We start from the raw sequence: 19,304 nt of genomic DNA on the forward strand, positions 1-19,304 counted from the left end.
TATATATATATATATATATATAAAGTCAGGATAGCACAATGAAAAAAGTAATAGTATAATGTACTGAAAAAAGTCTTAGTATAACATGTTAGAAAAAAAATCTCATAGCTTTGTATGTAGAAACTAAGTCATACTATACCTGTCGAGAAAAAAAACTGTGTAAGAAGGCACAATACAGTATGATTGATGTCACTTTAGAAGTAAGTCATAATTTCCTACTAAGAGTTTTCGACGACACCAGGAAACATTTAAATGGCAGCAACGCCATATCAGGTGGTATCAAAGAGAGGTGACAGGCCTGATGGGTATTGATAGAGACTGTATCGGTCGACTCCAAAGGTCACACTTATTGTCACAATATTGCATTGTGGGAGAAATTTATTGCCTTTAAGTTACTGGTTTTATCAAAGTAATGGTTATAAACATTTATGGAGATTTCACGCAGCCCAATTAGTTCTGAAAGAATGACGTGACCCTGTGTTTTACAGCTAATGTGTCCTGAACAGGATCAAAACAGCATGTGGACAATAGGAACGCAGTAATGAGGTCTGACTCATGGGACTTGCCTGTTGAAGGTTCTTTTGAAGCCCTTGTGAAGAGCATTCACACACAGATACTGCTCTCAATCTGTGCATGTTGTACGCATCTGCATGATTCAGGCAATGGTGCTGAGTCACCGGGGGCCCCAGATCCCCCCGTCTGGTTAATTTCCTGAACCCCCTTTATCTTTCTCATGCTTTTTCTAAATCCTCGCCCCTCCCCCCCTTCAGCAGTAGACGAGAACAGGTGAAATGAGAGATAGTTCTGTGGAATCCAGCCTGTGCAACTCCACCCACTTTTTTTTCCCCATGAAACACACAAGAGAGAGAAAGAAAAAGCAGGTATGTTCCCTCCTGGGAATCAGCCTGGTGCTTGTTGTCTTCAGTTCTCTCTGACTGAAACCAAACCTCTGTTCTCTCATTGATAGCGGATGGAAAGGAGGGAGGGAAGGTAAACTTGCCGGGCAACTAAAGGATTTGTTAAAAATTTGGTATTTGATCCAGGGGCAGTGTGAAACACTCCGCGTCACACAGTGGTGTGCGCCTGATGCATGTTTTCATCAGCTCATCAATATTTGGATAAGATAGCAAAACAATAACTTTGAATTTTGTTTTTTAACCTAATCTATGCCTAAACCCAAAAATTAGACTTCATGTCTAACCATAATTTTAGACAGAAATTATTTTTATTTGTTTTTGATATGTTGTGATGTGTTTTTGAATTTTCTTTGTTTTGTGATCATGGCTTCATGAAAAAACATTTTTTGTAAAAACATTTCCTTGTACTGTTGGCAGAACTGCAACTAGACTTCCCTGCAGATTTTATAAATGACTTTTACCTGATTGCTGAAAAATCATTAAATGGATTATCAATAAGTTCAATGGTGGGGAGTAAGAAATTACAAAAAAAAGTAATTGTAATTAGTTGCAGTTACTGAGAAATTAAAAATATTGGTGATTACAAAGGGTTTACTTTCCAACAGATTATTTTTAGTAAAAAGTTGATATGTAGAATATAACATACACTCTGTCTCTTTGCATCTTTTAACTATGCAGGAACGCACTCTTTTGGCACAACCTAATTCTAGACATTTTTCAACTTTGTTGCCCAGTTTAAAACTTTTTTTTACAAAAGTTTTCAAAAACTAATCAAATGTAATATGTTATATTATTTTAATCAGGTAACTAGTAATCTGTAACCAATTACATTTCAAAAGTAACCTTTCCAGGACTTATGATGTTATTTATCTACAACTGAGTAGTGTAATTTGTTCTGCATTCTTACCAAGGCGCATGCAGGTTACCATAAAAAGTATGAATGCACACTCACATGCTGCAAAACCATCAGAGGGTGAAATACCAAGTTTTTAGAGTCCCAGACAAATACATAATCCATTTGCCTCAAAAGTCTGTAAGCCTGTGCATATACATACCTGCTTATGTCTGATGATGCTTAGTTTAAGTAGATTCTGGCTGTCCTTTACAGCTGCGTATGTCCTCAAAAACAGCTGGAACATAGCATGTGCCCCATCTGTAACACAAAATCAAAAGAATTAAACTCCTTCAACCACAATTTAGGAGTTGAGCCACTCCCACAGCTCTGTCAAGTTTAAGGAGCAGTGAAGTTAATTAAACTCTCCATAAAATTCTGAACTCTTTTACTGCCAGAAGAGTTAAAGTTGCTGTTTTGTGTGCTTTTAGGAATGAGCGCGCTCGGTGGATCAGCGCCTTGGGCCAAAACATCAACAACAACAAGAGTCAGGACAGAACCAGTAAGTTGTCACAAACACCTAAAAGCCATCTGAATTCTCTTTTTAGGCTGGTGCACCACCTTGTGGTCATTTGATGAACAGTTTTTCTCAGTCTGATTTCCAAAATTCAGATGTATTTCAAATCACACCAGTGTAACTTATATGGAGGGATTAATCAAGTTGTTTGTGTTGTTTTAGATGTCATGCAGGTGGAGGTGATCAGAACTTACACAGCCAAGCAGCCAGACGAGTTGTCCCTGCAGGTGGCTGATGTGGTGCTTGTCTCGCAGACTGTAGAAGACGGTGGGTTAGCTCGCTCTCTCTTCCGCCTTCATCGCTCTTTTCCTTGAGACACTTACTCTAGCTTCACTCAGCCTCTTCAGTATTCCTGTCATTTTCCACCTTCCTGTTTCAACTGTGTTCTTTCATCATGCACTTAAATACATTCTCCTTGGCAGTATCTGTCTCACATAATGGACTTTACTCCTGTTTGAAGATGTGATTTAAAAACTACACAAACACAAAGAGGCCAAGGGTCATTTCTTTTTTTGGTAACCATAGCAACTGCATTTCATGTTAAAGAAAAGACAGAACTGCGAATAAAAAGCAGAGAGACACAAGGAATACTTCAGGTTTCATTTATCAGTGCAATTTCTCTTTTTTAGGCTGGTATGAAGGTGAGAGACTGCGAGACGGGGAAAGGGGGTGGTTCCTCGCTGAGTGTGCCCAGCCAATCACGTGCCAGGCCACCATTGAACGCAACATGCAGAGGATGGACCGCCTGCAGGGGTTGGAGACTAATGTGTGAGCAGGATAAGCCTAGTGCTTAATGGACAGAGGGCTTTTCTCACCCTTTGACTCACAAGTGACCTGCATTTCTAAGACGTGAACCCAAACAAGTTAGCTCAGTAAAAGCATCAGTAAAGTGCCTTCAGGGACTAAGTGGAACAGGCTGCTGGACTCTTAACAGTGGGTTAAAGATGAAGTCACATTTTTTTGCTCGATGTCTAAATATCAGGCACTCTGTCTGAGTTTCAAAGCAAAGACTTTTGAGGACAAACACAGCAGAAGAACAGAGATGTCCTTAATTACTGATTGCTCCCTGTGTGGGTGGGATGGCTTGACAGTGGGATCTGTCACATTCATTAATTCCCCGGTCGGGTAGAAAACTTCACACCCACTGCCGGAGTCACTGCTTTCAACACCCTGCTCTACAGAATGACTGATGGTGTAAAATTTGTAAATTTTGTTATTTTTCAAGCATATTTTTTTTCAAGCATATTTTTGTTATGTGCAATGTAATAACTGAGACTGCAATATCACTATAGGAGGTATAGAAGACCAAATAGTGCGAGAATGACAGCAGCCTGATGTGTGCTCTGTTAACGGGGATCAGGCCGTGTGATTATTAGGAGCTTTGACAGTAACTATGAAGATATTGATTGTTAAAGTGATAAAAAGGCAGGACGGAGGGATTGGCAGCTTCTTCACAGTGAGTGGGTTTGTGCAGAAACTCCTGTGAGTGCTTCAGTTGCATTCAATCGCAAAGGAGAAAAACATGAATGCTACTGGTCTGAAGTTCAAGGCACTTTGTGTTAAAGCTGCAGATTGTAAATCTTGTGAAAATAACTGTCAAATTTGCTGAATCGGTCACTATATTCTGAAAGAAGTACGCTTGATATTAACATGTCTCTTCTCCTCTTCCTACTGCCTCTATGACACTTGTTAGAATCTACCACAACACATTTTAAATTACCAATCAGAGCCAAGGAATCTCTGACACAGATGTCAGGCATTTCAAGTCAAATCATGCAGCACTGAACAAATATGAATCAAGATTCTGTTACTGCATTGTCTGTTTCCCTACTCAGATTTTTTCAGAGACATATTTAAGTGTACTGTTTAGCTGTAAAACAAGAAACTTTTTTACCCTGCCACCATGTTGGATGCATGTGACTTAAGTAACAAGCCCCCAGGAACAGGGCTGTGCTTTAAAGCAAATGTCACGTAGTGGGCAAATGTGGACGTCATGTGATGCCTTTGTGTACCTTGACTTTTTTTCCCCCCATAGACTTGGCATCACAACCCCTGCAAAATAACTCGTTTTACAATCCTGATTTGATCCATTCAGTCTGGTAACATTTCAAAGTGTAAAAGAACCGCATTATTAAATCATTCAAGTTGGCCGAGGGCTAATCGGAAGCTGACTGCTCGGCCAGCGGCAGTCTGCGCTTGCTCTGTGGGCCCAACAATGTGGAGGATGCGTTGAATTTCATACCACAGAAATGTAGCTTTTAATCGAGCAACTTTCACTGGAATGAAAAGGTGCCCGCCTCCAACACTGTATCAGTTCACATTTGAGATGAGAAAAGGCAATGCAGTAACAGAATCTTGATTCATGATTAATCACCGCTGCCTAATTTGACCCCAGTTCACAGGCCGCGATCGGCACGATTGAGTTCTCGGCTCTTATTGGTTGTTTTTAATTTACATGCAAGTCCAGGCAATAGTTGTGTTTTTTTTTAAATAAAAGGTACAAACTATAGCTTCAATAGAAAATGTCAGAATTATTTCAATCCTAAGAATTACAGTACTCTGGGAGGTTTGATCTCATATGCCATCGACGGGTTAACCAGAAGGGCCAAGTATCTGTCTCGTCTTTGCTGTTTGTCACCAGTTAATGTCACCACCATGAATCAGACTCTACATTTGTGTCACAAATGCCATTTTTCTCTCCATCCTTTCAATGATTTGGACAGCCTGAAATATCACACACACTCGATGCCAGCCAGGGGTGTATATATAAATACCCCCCCTTAGGATTTCTATCTGCGATGTTACAGAGGCAAGCTGAAATTAATTTGTGTGTGCTGATGGGGAGACTGGGGGAGAGAAGAGCGGCCCTGCCCGGCCCTGCTTTTAATGTGATTGTCCACTGTGAGTCATCTTTTTAGTGTTGCCATGCCCAGCTAAAGGAAATGAATGGCTTGGTCAGAGTGTGGTGATAACACCATCTGTCACAAGCTCTGGCTCCGGCCCAAATGACAACCACAACTATTGAGCTACATGAAGCGAGGTATGACGGCAGCGGGCAGGAAGGACATGAGTACCCAGAACGAAGCTTTGCACTCAGGGAATATTAACTATGTGATGCCACACATCTAAGCATGAATTGATCTTTATCTCAATCGCTTCCTGTAACTATTGTAAATCATCTGTGTACATGTAAATATGTAAAACAGCCTGAATTTTAACATGTATGTTTTCCAAAATACAGATTTATATTGCAGGAACTTCTTTAGTCAAGCTTTATATATTCAGTATATAAATAAAAGATTAATTGCATCAAGCCTGTCATCTACTCTCTGATCAATATGACACCTTTTTTCCCTGAGGAGAGCTGCGAGATAGACCAAAGAAAATGAATCCACTTTTATTCCTGTCGTAATAGCTGGAACAATAAATTAGCCATGTGCTCTCTGGACATTCAGTGCTGATTAATCACAAATGTGTGTAAATCCTTCGTCAAGTAGTACTTTTTCTGTTATTTATGAAATACCAGCTGGTAAATCAGGGGTACGCAACTGTGTGCTGCTGAAGGTTAACAGCAATGCAGGTGTTCATTCCAACCAAATATCACCCAAGTGATTTTAGTGACTTCTTTCTCAGAGCTCAGAACAAATGGTGCTCTCCAATCATAAGAGCAGATTATGGTTCCCCGTCATAAAGCCAGCAGTATTTCAGGATAATGGTTTTCACTTTGTTTTTTTCTTGTATTTCAGCAGATTAAGCCAAGCCAGGTGCTTTTTTTTTTAACATACTGTCTTTATTACTCAGTCCATTTAGTGACACCAGCAATGTTCAAACTAAACAATAAACAGCTACTGGGTGTATTTGAACATGAGTTGGTCCTTGCAAAATAACAGAATGGGCAAAAAATTAGTAGTGGGAGTCAAGTGCATAACATTTCCAGTACTCTCGAGTCCTGGGTTTGACCTTTGGCAACACCATCAAGGAGACCAGCTGGTTCTCATAAATCTCCCAACTAACCTCTGTGTCCAAGGATGCAGTCACTCATTCCCGAGGCTTTTCTCCTCATGGGCAGCCCAAAAAAAAAAAGGCCAACTCTAATCATCGTCGTCGTCATTGAAGTAATTGTGTTGTCCTCTTGGGGCAGGTGTCCATGTTCCGCCCTGAGTGCTGCCTGTGGGCTTCTCCTGGGTGGTGATGAGGTCCGTGATGGCTGTGATGACAGCACAGTCTTTGGACTGACGGTTTTGCCAGTCTATAGGAGCAGGGTTGCAAATCTTCTCCTCCAGCAGAGAGTCCAGCTCTTTCTTCAAACTCTGTAAAAAAAAAAAGACAGGAATGAGGGGCTTTGCTGTGAGTGCGTCTTTGAAATTTAATGCTTTTCAGGACCTTTTAAAGAAAAAAATTTAAACCAAATTAAATAGGGCTGTAAACTTCTGGTCTTGTCCAACCAAATTGTCTTTGGTTGTGGGTGTTACTTTTTATAAGCCCTCTGTGACTGATGGTCATTACTGTATTCCGCCCTTTTCCACTGTAATTGGACAGCTGCTGACAGTAAGGAGTGATGCATTTTACCCAAAGCTGAACAATTTCGATTTTTATTTTTGATCAGAAAATGGATAAATAATCACAGAAGATATTCAGTGTCAGACTTATTATTACGGATTTATTTAGGGAAGTCTCTAAAAACCCACTGCAGTTCAAGGCTGGATTACAAGGCTTGGAGCAATTGTTGGAGCAGCAGAATTGCTAATGTTGGCTTCTGAGTTAAAACTAGTAAGACTCGCTCTGGAATGCAGTGGTACAGATATTTAATGTTATGTTATATGTAAATGACATTGTCATACTCCTGAGTTAACTTATATAGTGTCCAGTATGTCCACTATTCTCATTGGTCCTTTCCAACATTTTGTGGTGAGCAGACGTGTGCACGCAGCTCAGGTAGAAAAGCATTACAGTGCACAGTGTATTTTCGGATAATTGAAAAGTGAAGGTCACATTTATTTTTCACTCGGGGCATTCCACTTGCCTGAACACAGAGTTTACTTGCCCTGGGCAAGCGTTAACGTTGAGCCCTGTGACAGATAAAAAGGCTTTGGTGGACACACAGTGCTACAAGGCACAGAGCACTCAGTGCACTGAGGCAATTTAGTTAATTTTGAGATAACATGCAGATTTTTTTTCCACCATTGACCAATCAATTGTTGGAAGAGTAGGTAGAATTTAACTCAATTAAGATTTTCTTAGATTGAATACAGCCCTAGAATTTGAGACTAGTCTCCAGACAACTTTTTCTTACTTAAGCATTGCCGGTAAATATAAAGATAAGTAGTATATGTAGTCCTGTGCAGAGGAAGATTTTATGTAGGAATATGGTTATGAAAATGAGTATATATATACATATATACAAATATTATGTTAATCTACATTTTGCCAACATGTGAGTATAAAGAAAAAAACAAAAGTTTTACCTTCACACAGAAGAGCTTGACTAATTTTGACAAAAAGAAATTAAAAGATGGATATATGAAATTCAATAAAATGCTGGTGACTGTTATGATGATATTTAAAGCCTTATGTTCATAATGTTTTATGTTTACAGACTTGTAGACACCTTGTTATATTACCTTGACAAGGTGAGCGATGCGTGCTGGTGATCTGAAGACGATCCACTGGTCCACGGCGATAGTCTCCTGGTCCTCATCTTTCTGTATTGTGATGTCTCCTCCGAAGAACAGCAGTGAGAACGGGGATACCTCGGTGCAATCGTACAGGAAGATCTGAGGACATGCAGAGAGGTGTCGCTAACGCACAACGACAGCAGCTTTACAACAAATACGCGAACCCACTCAGTGACAGGCAGCAGGATCATTATGACACACCGTGCCCGACAGCTATTCTGTGGTGTGGGCTGAAAGTGTCCCATTAGTGAAGAGAGGCTGTGCAAGTTTGAAATGTGTTTCACTGCCAGTGTTAGGAGAAATGTCATCTTGCCCTGTCTGTGAATCTCGCAAATTTGTTACACTCTTTTCCATCCATTCCTCTGATCTGACAGATGCTTATGTAGAGTAGCTTGACTATACTAAGTGGCAATTTTCTTACACAGATGACAATATATTTCACTAAATTTTGCAAATTCAGACAGAACATGAAGTGATACTCTATGTAATGCACTGATCCGTATGCACACACTCACAGAAACTGTTTTGCTATGAAGGTTAAAAGCCAGAGATTACATAAGCAGCAGACAGAGGTCAAACAAAACCTATTTCAGCTTTGAAAGAAAGAGAAGTGTTGGAAATTAGCATCAGAGAGAGGTAGAGAAAGGTGGAGGAGTTGGAAGGAGAGAAGAAGGGAAAAAGAAGCAAAGAGAGAGCAGTGACAACTGAATTTGCCCCATGAATGTGTAATGTATTAGACCACCAGGGACAAGTGTGTCAGAGAAGATAAACTTTAATGTCATCCCTCACTTTCCTGCCTTTTTCCCCCCTTTCTATGGCCTTGTTCTGCTCCTTCCTTCTCTTTCACTAAACAAAATCTCACACTCTCAGAATAACTTACTTCGCGCTTACTTTATAACAGACACAAATTGTGCACAAAACCACATACTCACCACAAGAAAAAAACATTTACTGGTGATGATTATAATAATGGTCAAAACCAGCACAACACTTTCTTGATAATAACCACGGCATAAATGTGAGAGACAAAAGCACAGGCAACAATCAGGGACGACATGAAAGGTGTTTTTCTGCCGAATGGTAACATTCACAAAGAGCCACAGCACAGAAAGAACAAAGACAGACAGATGGAAGGGAGGGAGAGGGAAATGAGAATGTGAAGAGGGGCAAAAAAAGAGAAAAGGAGAAAAAAGCCGAACAAAAAAAAGAACGAGAGAGGGCGGCAGTCAGGGAGCCGCATTGACCGTTTTGCCCCCCCACCATCACCTCTTACATTGTGTCTGGAAGCTTTGAAGCCCAAGAGCCTTTGAGAGAGAGTTGAAAGGCAGCGTTTTAATCAAATATTCATTCAGTGTAAAGCTGGCGTGGCACCACTGCCAACCTTTAACCAGCGGCCCTTTTTTCCACTCTCACGCACCCTCCACACCAACACGTACAAAATTAAAAAAAAAAAAAAACACACAGCAACACAAATCTAAAAACACACAACATTCATGCAGCATGTTAAAATATAGTATACTCACGCTGCTCGTTCTCATCTTGAGGTGGTAGATGAGCCACGTATAGTTGAACTCAGTCTCCTCAGCGTTGACTGATTTTGGGTGGATACACACCTTTCCATCAGCTTGGGTGTACACCTTCACCCTGTGGAAGAAAATACATCAAAGTAAAAGTATTTGTCCGGGTAATGGGGTTTGGGTTTTGTCAATAAAATATTAGAAAAAAATTCCCCATGCCCAATGCAACTTCTTCAAATGGTGTATTTTATGTGACCAGCAATCCAAATATCCAAAGCTAATCTGGTTATTATCATGCATGACAAAGAAATGCAGCCAACAAAAACATTTAGTGAGCAGAAATCCAGCAAATGTGTGGCTTTTTTTGCTTAAACATAGTGAAACAATTATTTTCTAGTCACATCACCGACACTTTATGAATAAAAGCTAATGGTTTTTATCACCATCATTATCTCGACAGCTGATAAAAGGAATGACGAGGAAACATCTATTATAGCTAAAGGTGGAAAAGCAGCATTTTGTGAGAGGAGATAAAAAGGGAAAAAAAGACTATAGAACTTTCCTACTACCAAAAAGGAAGACATGAATTATAGCTGACAGAAAACCAATCAGTATCAGTTTATCATTCTGTGAGTTGTTTAATTTAAACCGTTAACTTTATAATTTGGCCCCACAAAAAAAAAAAAAGAATATGAAGTCAACACCTCCAACTGTTAATTAACTGATAATATAAATAACTTTATTTTGCAATGGCTGGTTAAAAACATAAAAAGTGAAGGCAGGATCGCAACTAATTTCTCTGCGACTGCCACCGGCACTACAGTGTACTCAAAGTTTTACAGTCATTAAAGAGGAACACCACAGATTTTACCCATCACTTCTCACTTCTTACTAACTCTAAACCTCCATGTTGTTTTTCAATTACAATATGTGGCACCAACAGACATTGCCTTCAAATATGTCACATGAGGCATCATTGATACCACTAGCATAACACACCTGAACGTGTACGGTCAAACGAATTGAGTCAAGCTGCACTGTAGCTAGCGTGGGCGCCAGATTTTGACAAGGAATGAAAAAGCAATTTCTGCTGCATCGATTTTGAGGAGTGAAATGCCACATCAAGTGTTCTTGATGTGTGTTTCAATGCCATACAGATGCCATTTCATATTATTTCAGAAATTGCGGATATTATTGTAAAATGTTTGTCAGAATAATTGTACAAATTTCATATCATATATGCCTTCTATGTGTTTGTAGGCACATGTCGCCTGAGAAAACATTTTGTTAAAATGAACGTAGTTTCAGAACTAACCCATCGAGTCTGTCTGACTTGTTATTCCAATGCACACAGAATGCCTCCTGCCATTTCAGCACGCAGGGTACCAAAGGCAAGTCATGTTGCAGTCGGCAAATCATCTCTAACATGAAAGCATCATCCTGTTTCAAACTCCAGAGTATCGGCCAAACATAACCAACTGCTTGACTGCAGGGAACAAAGCTGCATCTACCAGACAGGGTTCTGATTTAGCAGCGAAACAAACAAGAAGTGCTTCATCAAGCGATGAATCTATTAAATACTGAGATGTGCTGCGGACATGTGAAAACTTACAACTGGCTTGGCATCACAAGTGTGGAGAATTACTTATGCAGAGGAAATGACCCTGCCAATTTCACTGTGCAACTGGGTCTCAAGCCATCACTGAGACAGACAAACAAAAGTGACAGCCCTACTGTGAGAGTGTGTGTCTGTCTCCCTGTTGCGTGCGTCTGTCTTTTGCACACAGGTCACAGCCCAGGTTGCCCATGACAGCCGCCTGAGGGCAGTTTTCTGATGACTGCATTGATCTTCAGGTGCAAAAGTGCCTCTGTTTTTGACAATTTTCCTAACATGGTCTCTGCACAGCCTCGAGTAATTGTCACAGGACCCTTAAAGAACTCTTAACTGAGAGGTCTGGTGAGATATTGCAGTGTAAAGACCATTTTTTAGTCTAAAGATCAATAGGAATAATGTGCACCTCTCTATCTTGTGCTGTGGAGCCCTTTTCCTGTCTGTCTTTGTTCATTTCTCATTGAATTGGCACACTCACCCAGGCCTCTTTTTGCTGTGAGATGGTCTAATCGTGGCCACCTTCGGGTACAGACCGGCTACAATCACCGCCTTGATTAACTTCTCATTGTCTGGGGAGGAAAGTGAGAATTAGAGAAAGAACAAATGAGCACATTTACATGCCCCATGTGAAAAGCCTGTTAAAAGATTCATAGGACAAAGCTTTTTTTGACAGTTGAATCGCAACCAAAAAACTAGTCTGTTACCTGAGTTGACATTAGATTTGGGATCTTTGGGGTCCCTGCTGCTGACAAAGCCTGCATGCATGAGATGCTCAGCAAACTGACCCTTCATGTTATGCAGCATCTGCGTGATAAAAGGACAAATTACTTCTTTAAAAAATGGCTATGTGTCCTTATCTGGCCAGGCAGGAGTCAATTTAAAAATGTAATGTTTATTTTATTTTTTTCTTCAAAGCACTTCAGTGTAGAGCTCAGCGCAGCACTCACAATCATCCTGGCTCACCTGGAGTGTATTGGCAGACAGGAAGTTGTCCCAGCAGTACTCCCTCTCATACCTGGCACCACGTTGTTTGGCTTCCTCCCAGCCCTTGACAATCAATGTATAAATTAAGTAACGATCATTCAAACAGCAGACGAAGATCAAAGACAAACTGAAGGATGAGGGCTCTCTTACCTGGAAGGCATTGACAATAGTGAGGTGATCACTCTTGGAGTTTCTGGACAAGGTCCTTCTTCTCATGTCTGCCATCTTCTCTTTACCCTGACAGATACACAAAAGAATATTCCTTTAAGACCTCCTTTGCAAAGGAAGAATTCAGAATGAAGCGTGAAGCAATAAGTTGAAGTGTGCCTGAGTGTCACTGCCGACACAAGCTTTCATGTCTGTGAACTCAGTGGCCTACCAGGGGTATGAAGAAAGGGTCTTTGAAGCTGAGTGAAGCAGCGATGGTGAGTATGGGGTCGAGGCAGCCCAGCAGAGCTCCAAACAGGATGAGTTTTCCAATGTGAGGCTCCACAGGCAGACGAGCCAGGTGGAAACCTAATGCTGTCAGATTCTCTGAGCGGTCCAGGGCGTTCTGAAAATCACACATCTTTACTCATTTACAGCTCAAAATGAAGTGTTTTTAAACATATCCACCAAAATGGACTAATTCTCCCCAAAAAATAAAATGAGAAACATTCTGTTGACATAGCATATTAAGGTTTTTTAGGGCATCTGCTTTTACTTTTAGTACCGTCAGACCAAAGTACAAATTCTCCATTTTTTTTTATTGTGTTTTAACCTTCTTAAGCTTTTTAATAAATACTTCTTTTTAAATCTTCGGTTATTTATTCAACCTTTACTCCTCACTTGGGAATAAGCATCCTTGGAACTTGCAGATTTGTACATAATGATTCCAGACAGGAGACCTTGAAACCACACACTCAGGTTAAGAGAGCTCCTCATGTATTTCCCACATGGATTATTGTATTTTTGTTGCTTGCACTATGCCTTAGAGTAAGATTTTAGACTTGTTTTAATATCATTCAAATTAAATTTAAGACCGATTTTAGAATAACCAAAACTGAAAGGGAAAAAATGTGCCGACATCAATGACTGTATTTAGGGTTAGGGACTATTTTGGCTACATGTTTACTGTAACATAAAACATGACTTTCTTTTTTTTTTGTGTTTATTAGTGATTTGTTTTTTGGTAATTTTGTGTTTCTCACTCTGAATGATTCCACTGCCTTGATTTCCATCATGCCAAGTCTGAAAAACCTTTTTTTTGGTATAAAATACACTGAGCCTCTTGCATTGCCTTGTACTGGTTTCAGCCATTTTGGTTTTTAATAGTCAATTTTCTTTGAATTTCCATTTCCACGTGTCATCCATAGTACAATGACAGCTAACTGGCAGATCATGGATCTCCTGCTCTGCGGGGGAGAAAACAAAATGTGAGCGATGTTGGTTCAGCTACGCTGATCTGTGTGATGTTAATTCAAAAGGCATTCTATAAATGATTTTGTTTTTAAAGATAATTTTTTTTAAAGCTTTTTATGCCTTTATTCTGATAGGATAGCTATAGCCCTCCCAGGTGAGCCATTTGGCACCCCGGCTTTTGGTAATTTTTTTAAGAAAAACAGATGTTACCAATTATTTTGAGATCTTATAACGTTATAAAAAATGATTCATAAGTCCTACGTCCCATGTCTCAGCATGTTTTGCACTTTTGAAAGAGATTTTACTGACAATTCAGGCCTTATGTTTAGACGAAGTTCAGTGTCTTTTAACACATTTTAAGGATCCTATGTTTTGATAAAAATGTTAATTAAAGCTGAAACAAGAAGTGGATTAATTAGATAATAAGCAGAGAATTAATTCCTAATTATTTTTGAAAATCAATTAATTGTTTCAGTAATTTTTCAAGCAAAAAAGACCGAACATTCCTAACTTTCAACTTTTCTTGTCAGTCAAAAACCTAAAAATGATAATTTTACTAACAAATACGGCTGTTTATTTGACAAGACGAGCTATCTGGAGACCTTAATATTGGGAAAGGAGCTTTTTTTTTTTTTTTACTATTTATGATACTTATACAAACGAGGATATCAGGAAAATCAACAAATTAACCAAAAATGAAACTGATTGTAGTTGAACTCCTGGAGTTAACTGTTGTCCCTGTACCTAGTTTAAGAATGTTTTCAATGATCTTTACTCTTTCTTACCAGGTCTATGAGGTTCTTGATCGCCAGGTTGACGGCCTTCTCAGTGGGAGGGTCAAGGGCTTTCTCAAGGAACCGAGCAATAGACCCAAGCTTCAATATCTAGGCAGCACACATCACATTAGACATTTATCAGCACAAACATGTAATTATTTATTCATTGAACTCCCTGGCTTTACCTAAGTGCTGTCATTTGCGGCAAACACTGAACAATACACAGATATAGCTAAGTCTACTGCAAGTAGCTTTGTGTGCGTCCTTTCATGGTTCGTTCATACTGCTGTTTAAAAGATGTTTGCGACAAATCAAACAACACTCTAGAGTTAACCACATTAACATGTTACTATCAGTCAATTCCACATCAAAGAGAGATTTTTTAAATACACTATAAATCTAAGGGGAGTAAAGAAGCGACCACATTTCTGTGTCTGACTAATATGGTGGTGTTAGAGTGCTTGTGCATTAGAGAGTCAGCTCAGGGTTAGCATGTTGCCAGTGTTTCTCTCACTTTAAGGACAGACTGATGCATTAGTCCGCCTCTCACCCACTAGCTTCAAAAACCCACACTACACACACACACACACACACACACACACACACATATACTCCACTACATCCAACTCAAGTAGTGGAAGACACACACTCAAACACATATCCAATAGTTACTGGTGAGAACAATCATTACAAACACTCGATCTGAATGAACTTTGGCATAATGTTCCATTAGCATGGGATGAAATATGTCTGAGTGGAGTGCGTGGATTTAAAAAGAGAAAGCAAATAGAGGAGGGGGGAAAAACAGTAAGCAAGCAAAGATGAAAGTGACTGTTAATGTAAGAGAACGGGGCCCAGAGGAGGAACGATTATGTTGTCGGCACAAAGAGAGAGAAAGAGCTGCAGAGCAAGGGGCATGAGTCAACCCACAATGTCCATCCCTAGTTCTCATTAGGCAGCAGAGGCTGTAATTCGACACAAAACCAAAAACAGCAGCACTGTCCTCGCCCCCCCTCCATCCCTGCATTCAAACAACTCATTCACAGCAATCCTGTCCTCATCTTAACTCCCCAGCCAACACCTATTTGTCTTTCTCTGTTTCCCTCCACATACACAACCTTGATCTGCAGGCAGAGCTCCTCCAGTGGTGTTCTCATAATTTCGGGTAATTGATAGGCATCCAGCAGGCTGGCCCTGAGACCATTGTACAGATGATAGCACTTCCCCGGACACACTCTGGATATATGCAGAGGGACAAAGTGGGGCAGAGAGGAAGAAGGTTATGTGTTACATCAGTCCAGTGACAAGAGCTTAATTTAAAATCAATGGGATGAAACTTCACTCAGTAAGCAGATCCTGCTAATTGGACCTTGCTCCACTTTGATGTCAGAGCAAGCTAATAGAACAGATGTCTGGAGTCACAGACTGGAAACAACCTGGGAGTGCCTACGCTTTGCCTTTCTCAGTGTTTACAGATGGGGAGGCAGGAAGGAGTGGGCTGTTGGGGAAGACTGACAGAGAGCTGAGACGACCAACAGACCCAAAATAATCCTTCCAGATTAGTACTGCATACCCAGAGGCACTAATACACAGCGTGGCCTCATTATAAAAATACATACATATAAAATTACCCCACAGTGCAGACACACACACACAAACCTGCCAGCACGTCCTTTCCTCTGTTTGGCATTGGCCAGGCTAACCCACTCTGCCATCATAGTGCTGATGTTGTTATTGGTGTCAAAGTTGGTTTCTTTAATCTTGCCTCCATCTATCACGAAAACAACATCATCTATGGTGATGCTGTGAGGAAGAGTGGAGAGAAATGAAGGAGGAAGAGAAAGAAAAAAAGGAGGATAAAGACCAAATCAGACAGAAAGAAACTTCAAAGCATTCTGTCAAAAATGCTTAGCAAAAACTCTCAAACACACAATCATTCAGAAGTAAAAATAAAATTCAGCCCTTTGGTAGGTTTAGAGTCTATATTTAGGGGAGTGATGCGAGGGGAGTGCAGGCAGCTTTTTAATTTGTTCGGCTTGTGTGTGCACGAGGATGTGTGTGAATGCATTTACAAATTGCCTGACAGAGACTCAGTGTGCTTCATGCAAACTAATATGACAGTATTCATAATCAATCCAAGAAATGTGTGCTAATTAGCCCCCTGATTATATTAATGACGGGGACCTACTGCATTACACTTGTACACAAACAAAACTGACAGAGACAGTCATTTTTATTCCCCCCAATTATTCCCTCACCAAAAAACAACACCCCAAACAACAAACATTTTTAAAGGGAGAAATAACAAGACTGGACGACCAAAACACGCAAACACACATACACACACATACCTGGTTTCAGCTATATTGGTAGCAATCACAATCTTTCTAACTCCTGGAGGAGGCCTTTTGAACACCTGAGAAGGGTGAGGGAGAGAGATGAGATTGCACTTTTCTGATATTGAAGAGGGAGTAAAGCATCTGCAGATACAGACACAGTCAAGGAGAAGAGCACAGAGAGAAACAGGAATGCTGACCTGTGTCTGATTAACAGTCGGCATGAGGGAGTGCAAAGGGATGATAACGAACCGGTCTGAAACACAACAGGACACAAAAAAGAAACTCAAACAAAGCACCATTTGCTAACATAAGATAATACTGTTAGTGCACAAGGCTGAAAGATTATGTCTAAAAATAGAACCTTGAATATCCTGGAAAATATGGAGACGGCAATAATTTATCACCATTTTTTGTTTATCGTTGGCAACAAGCCTCATTATTTTTATTACTATTTTAATATGGGCAGAAAAACACACAAACTTGTTAAATTTGTAAAAAAAAATCCAATAGGTTTCAAGATCCCTTCCAGTCGTGTTTTATGATGCATAAAAATACGCTGCGTGGAATAATAATTTGGGGTTTTTTTCCACAAAAAAGTTAAAATTTGATTTACTCCTTCTCATTTATTAAAAATATACAATTTTTTGTTCATCGATGGCAACAAGTCTCATTATTTTTATTATTTAATATGGGCAGAAAAACACACAAACTTGATACATTTGTGAAAAATCCAATAGGTTTCAAGATCCCCTCCAGTCATGTTTTATGATGCATAAAAATACATTGCGAGGAATAATAATTTGGGGTTTTGTTCTACAAAAAAGTTAAAATTCAATGTACTCCTTCTCCTTTATTAAAAATATAGAATGTAAGGATATGAAATAAATATATTCTATTTAACAAGTTTAACTACAAAATAGAAGATGTTTATTGCTTCCTTTTAATACTGTGTTCATATGGAATCAGGGAAGTGGTAGATGGATTTCATATGAATGCAGCATCAGTCCATGCATGGGGAGTATGAGCACTGGAGGTTTTGTAACTTTTTACATTAATCTACTGTTGCAACTAAAAACTTTTACTAATTACTAATGAAGCTGCAGAATGGTGATCATAAGTGACAGACAGTAATGAAATGTTCCCTAACCCACTGGACCACAAATGGCTTCCAAATTAGTTGTGATGCCACTCTTGTATGTTAGGGCTGCAACAGTATGAAATTTACTCCCCACCACAACCGTCTCTTTTCAGAGAAGATATTGTGGTTTTTTATGGTATCACTGTATTACAGAATTATTCTTCTAATTATAATCTTATGATTAAAATGAGCCTTAAAGGTGTTTTTTTGGACAAACATTTCATTACTATAGTTGCAACTTGAACCATTTTTAAAAGCAAACAGTCTCCTTTTTGAAATGTACCAAATGTACCAAGTCTGATAATCTTCAGTTTCCATAGCACGGTATACCTTGACACAGGGATACCGCTGCAACCTTATGTATAAAGTGTGATAACGAGAGTTAAATTGAGATTGAGGTGAAGTGAAGGTCGAACATTGACACAACAATAAGCAAAACACATTTTGCATGGAGAAGGAAAAATACAAATACAAAACAGCACCCTAAGTGGAACGAAATTAATTTCTTCTCCTGTATATTAACCTGTAAATCATCAATGCACCTCCGTGTCACCTGTATGTACCTGATCGGAACATCTGCTGAGCCATGAGCAGGTCATTGAGACTGCTGATGTTGTCCCAGCCAGGCAGGAAGACCAAGATTGCTCCATCCTGTTAGACAAAGACATTACATGACACTTAGCAGCTGAAAAATACACAAAACCAGAAGAGAAAGAAAAAACAAAAACACAAGAAGCAAACTGCACAACAGAAACAAACAGCCATTAGCCGGAGGAGCCTGAACAACAACTGAGCCTAGTGAACAAGGTGCCTGCCTCCTCGGAGATGCTGAGCCGAGGCAGATGGAGATGACTTGCCCTGAGCTCCAAACCTCCACATTCAGCCACACAATAGGCCCTGACACTGCCTGCCAACATCATTATGACAACAACATCTTCCCACTGCAGGACAGCCTCTGCCTCGCAGTACCACAAGGATACACTCTCTCAACGCAGCGAAAGAAAAGAACAGCAATTAGTCACCTGGAAAATGTAGACACACAAATGCAAGCTGAGAAAACATCAGCAGGATAACAGATGATGGTGGCTAATAGAGTTGGAAGTATTCCAGTGCGAGCAAATCTTCACACATTCAGCTGTCTGACAACAGAATGGGCGACCACTTAACGTAAAGGAGGTGTCAAATCCTCAAACATAAAAACAACATTGCATAATGCTGCAGTGGATAAAGGTACCATAAATGATCGATGAGGAGCAATTTTGTTATTGTAGCAGCAAAGAAAAAGACAGAGTAAAAAAAAGGAAAACTTGAAAGATAGAATATCTAAAGAGATTTTTAGGGTTACAACAGATGCATGCAGTTTGCAAATTTTTGTGAACTTGCAGAGCAGATATCCACATACATCAGATATACAAATGTAAATGTAAATCATATAGGGCTGGCTAATGTTGGAAAATCTCAATACTGTTGCCAGTACAATACCTCAGTTCTGCTGCAAACACTAATGTGACCAACACACACTTGAGAGGAATAATA

The 19,304-nt window shown here is 39.8% G+C and overlaps 2 protein-coding genes across 2 annotated transcripts in view; one reads left to right on the forward strand and one right to left on the reverse strand.

Annotated features, from left to right (window-relative positions):
* LOC121943467 (rho guanine nucleotide exchange factor 26-like) overlaps positions 1 to 4,835 on the forward strand; it is a 64,443-nt gene extending 59,608 nt beyond the window's left edge. Inside the window, exons 13-15 of the mRNA XM_042486984.1 lie at positions 2,241 to 2,311; positions 2,489 to 2,593; positions 2,956 to 4,835. Coding sequence (XP_042342918.1) covers positions 2,241 to 2,311; positions 2,489 to 2,593; positions 2,956 to 3,098 — 319 coding nt within the window. The 3' untranslated portion in view covers positions 3,099 to 4,835. The remainder of the gene's footprint in view (positions 1 to 2,240; positions 2,312 to 2,488; positions 2,594 to 2,955) is intronic.
* Positions 4,836 to 6,094: 1,259 nt separating this feature from the next.
* On the reverse strand, positions 6,095 to 18,688 carry dhx36 (DEAH (Asp-Glu-Ala-His) box polypeptide 36). The gene is made up of 15 exons (XM_042486961.1): positions 18,626 to 18,688; positions 18,332 to 18,419; positions 16,828 to 16,883; positions 16,643 to 16,707; positions 15,951 to 16,094; positions 15,410 to 15,527; positions 14,301 to 14,399; positions 12,494 to 12,667; positions 12,265 to 12,351; positions 12,094 to 12,177; positions 11,835 to 11,934; positions 11,609 to 11,699; positions 9,525 to 9,645; positions 7,948 to 8,100; positions 6,095 to 6,636 (listed from the first exon to the last, which is right to left on the reverse strand). Exons 1-15 carry the CDS (start codon positions 18,686 to 18,688, stop codon positions 6,418 to 6,420), a joined length of 1,662 nt encoding a protein of 553 aa, XP_042342895.1. The 3' UTR covers positions 6,095 to 6,417.
* Positions 18,689 to 19,304: the final 616 nt, after the last annotated feature.

The sequence above is a fragment of the Plectropomus leopardus genome, chromosome 5, assembly GCF_008729295.1.
Source record: "Plectropomus leopardus isolate mb chromosome 5, YSFRI_Pleo_2.0, whole genome shotgun sequence".
Lineage (NCBI taxonomy): Eukaryota > Metazoa > Chordata > Actinopteri > Perciformes > Serranidae > Plectropomus > Plectropomus leopardus.

Bases quoted from the DNA above. Each gene is read 5' to 3' on its own strand.
- dhx36 (XM_042486961.1), bottom strand. From the start codon at position 18,688: ATGATGTTGGCAGGCAGTGTCAGGGCCTATTGTGTGGCTGAATGTGGA. The intron at 16,708-16,827 runs GTCAGCATTCCT...CACCCTTCTCAG, and splicing joins CGACTGTTAATCAGACACAG to GTGTTCAAAAGGCCTCCTCC. The intron at 12,178-12,264 runs GTAAGAGAGCCC...TTGATTGTCAAG, and splicing joins CTATTGTCAATGCCTTCCAG to GGCTGGGAGGAAGCCAAACA.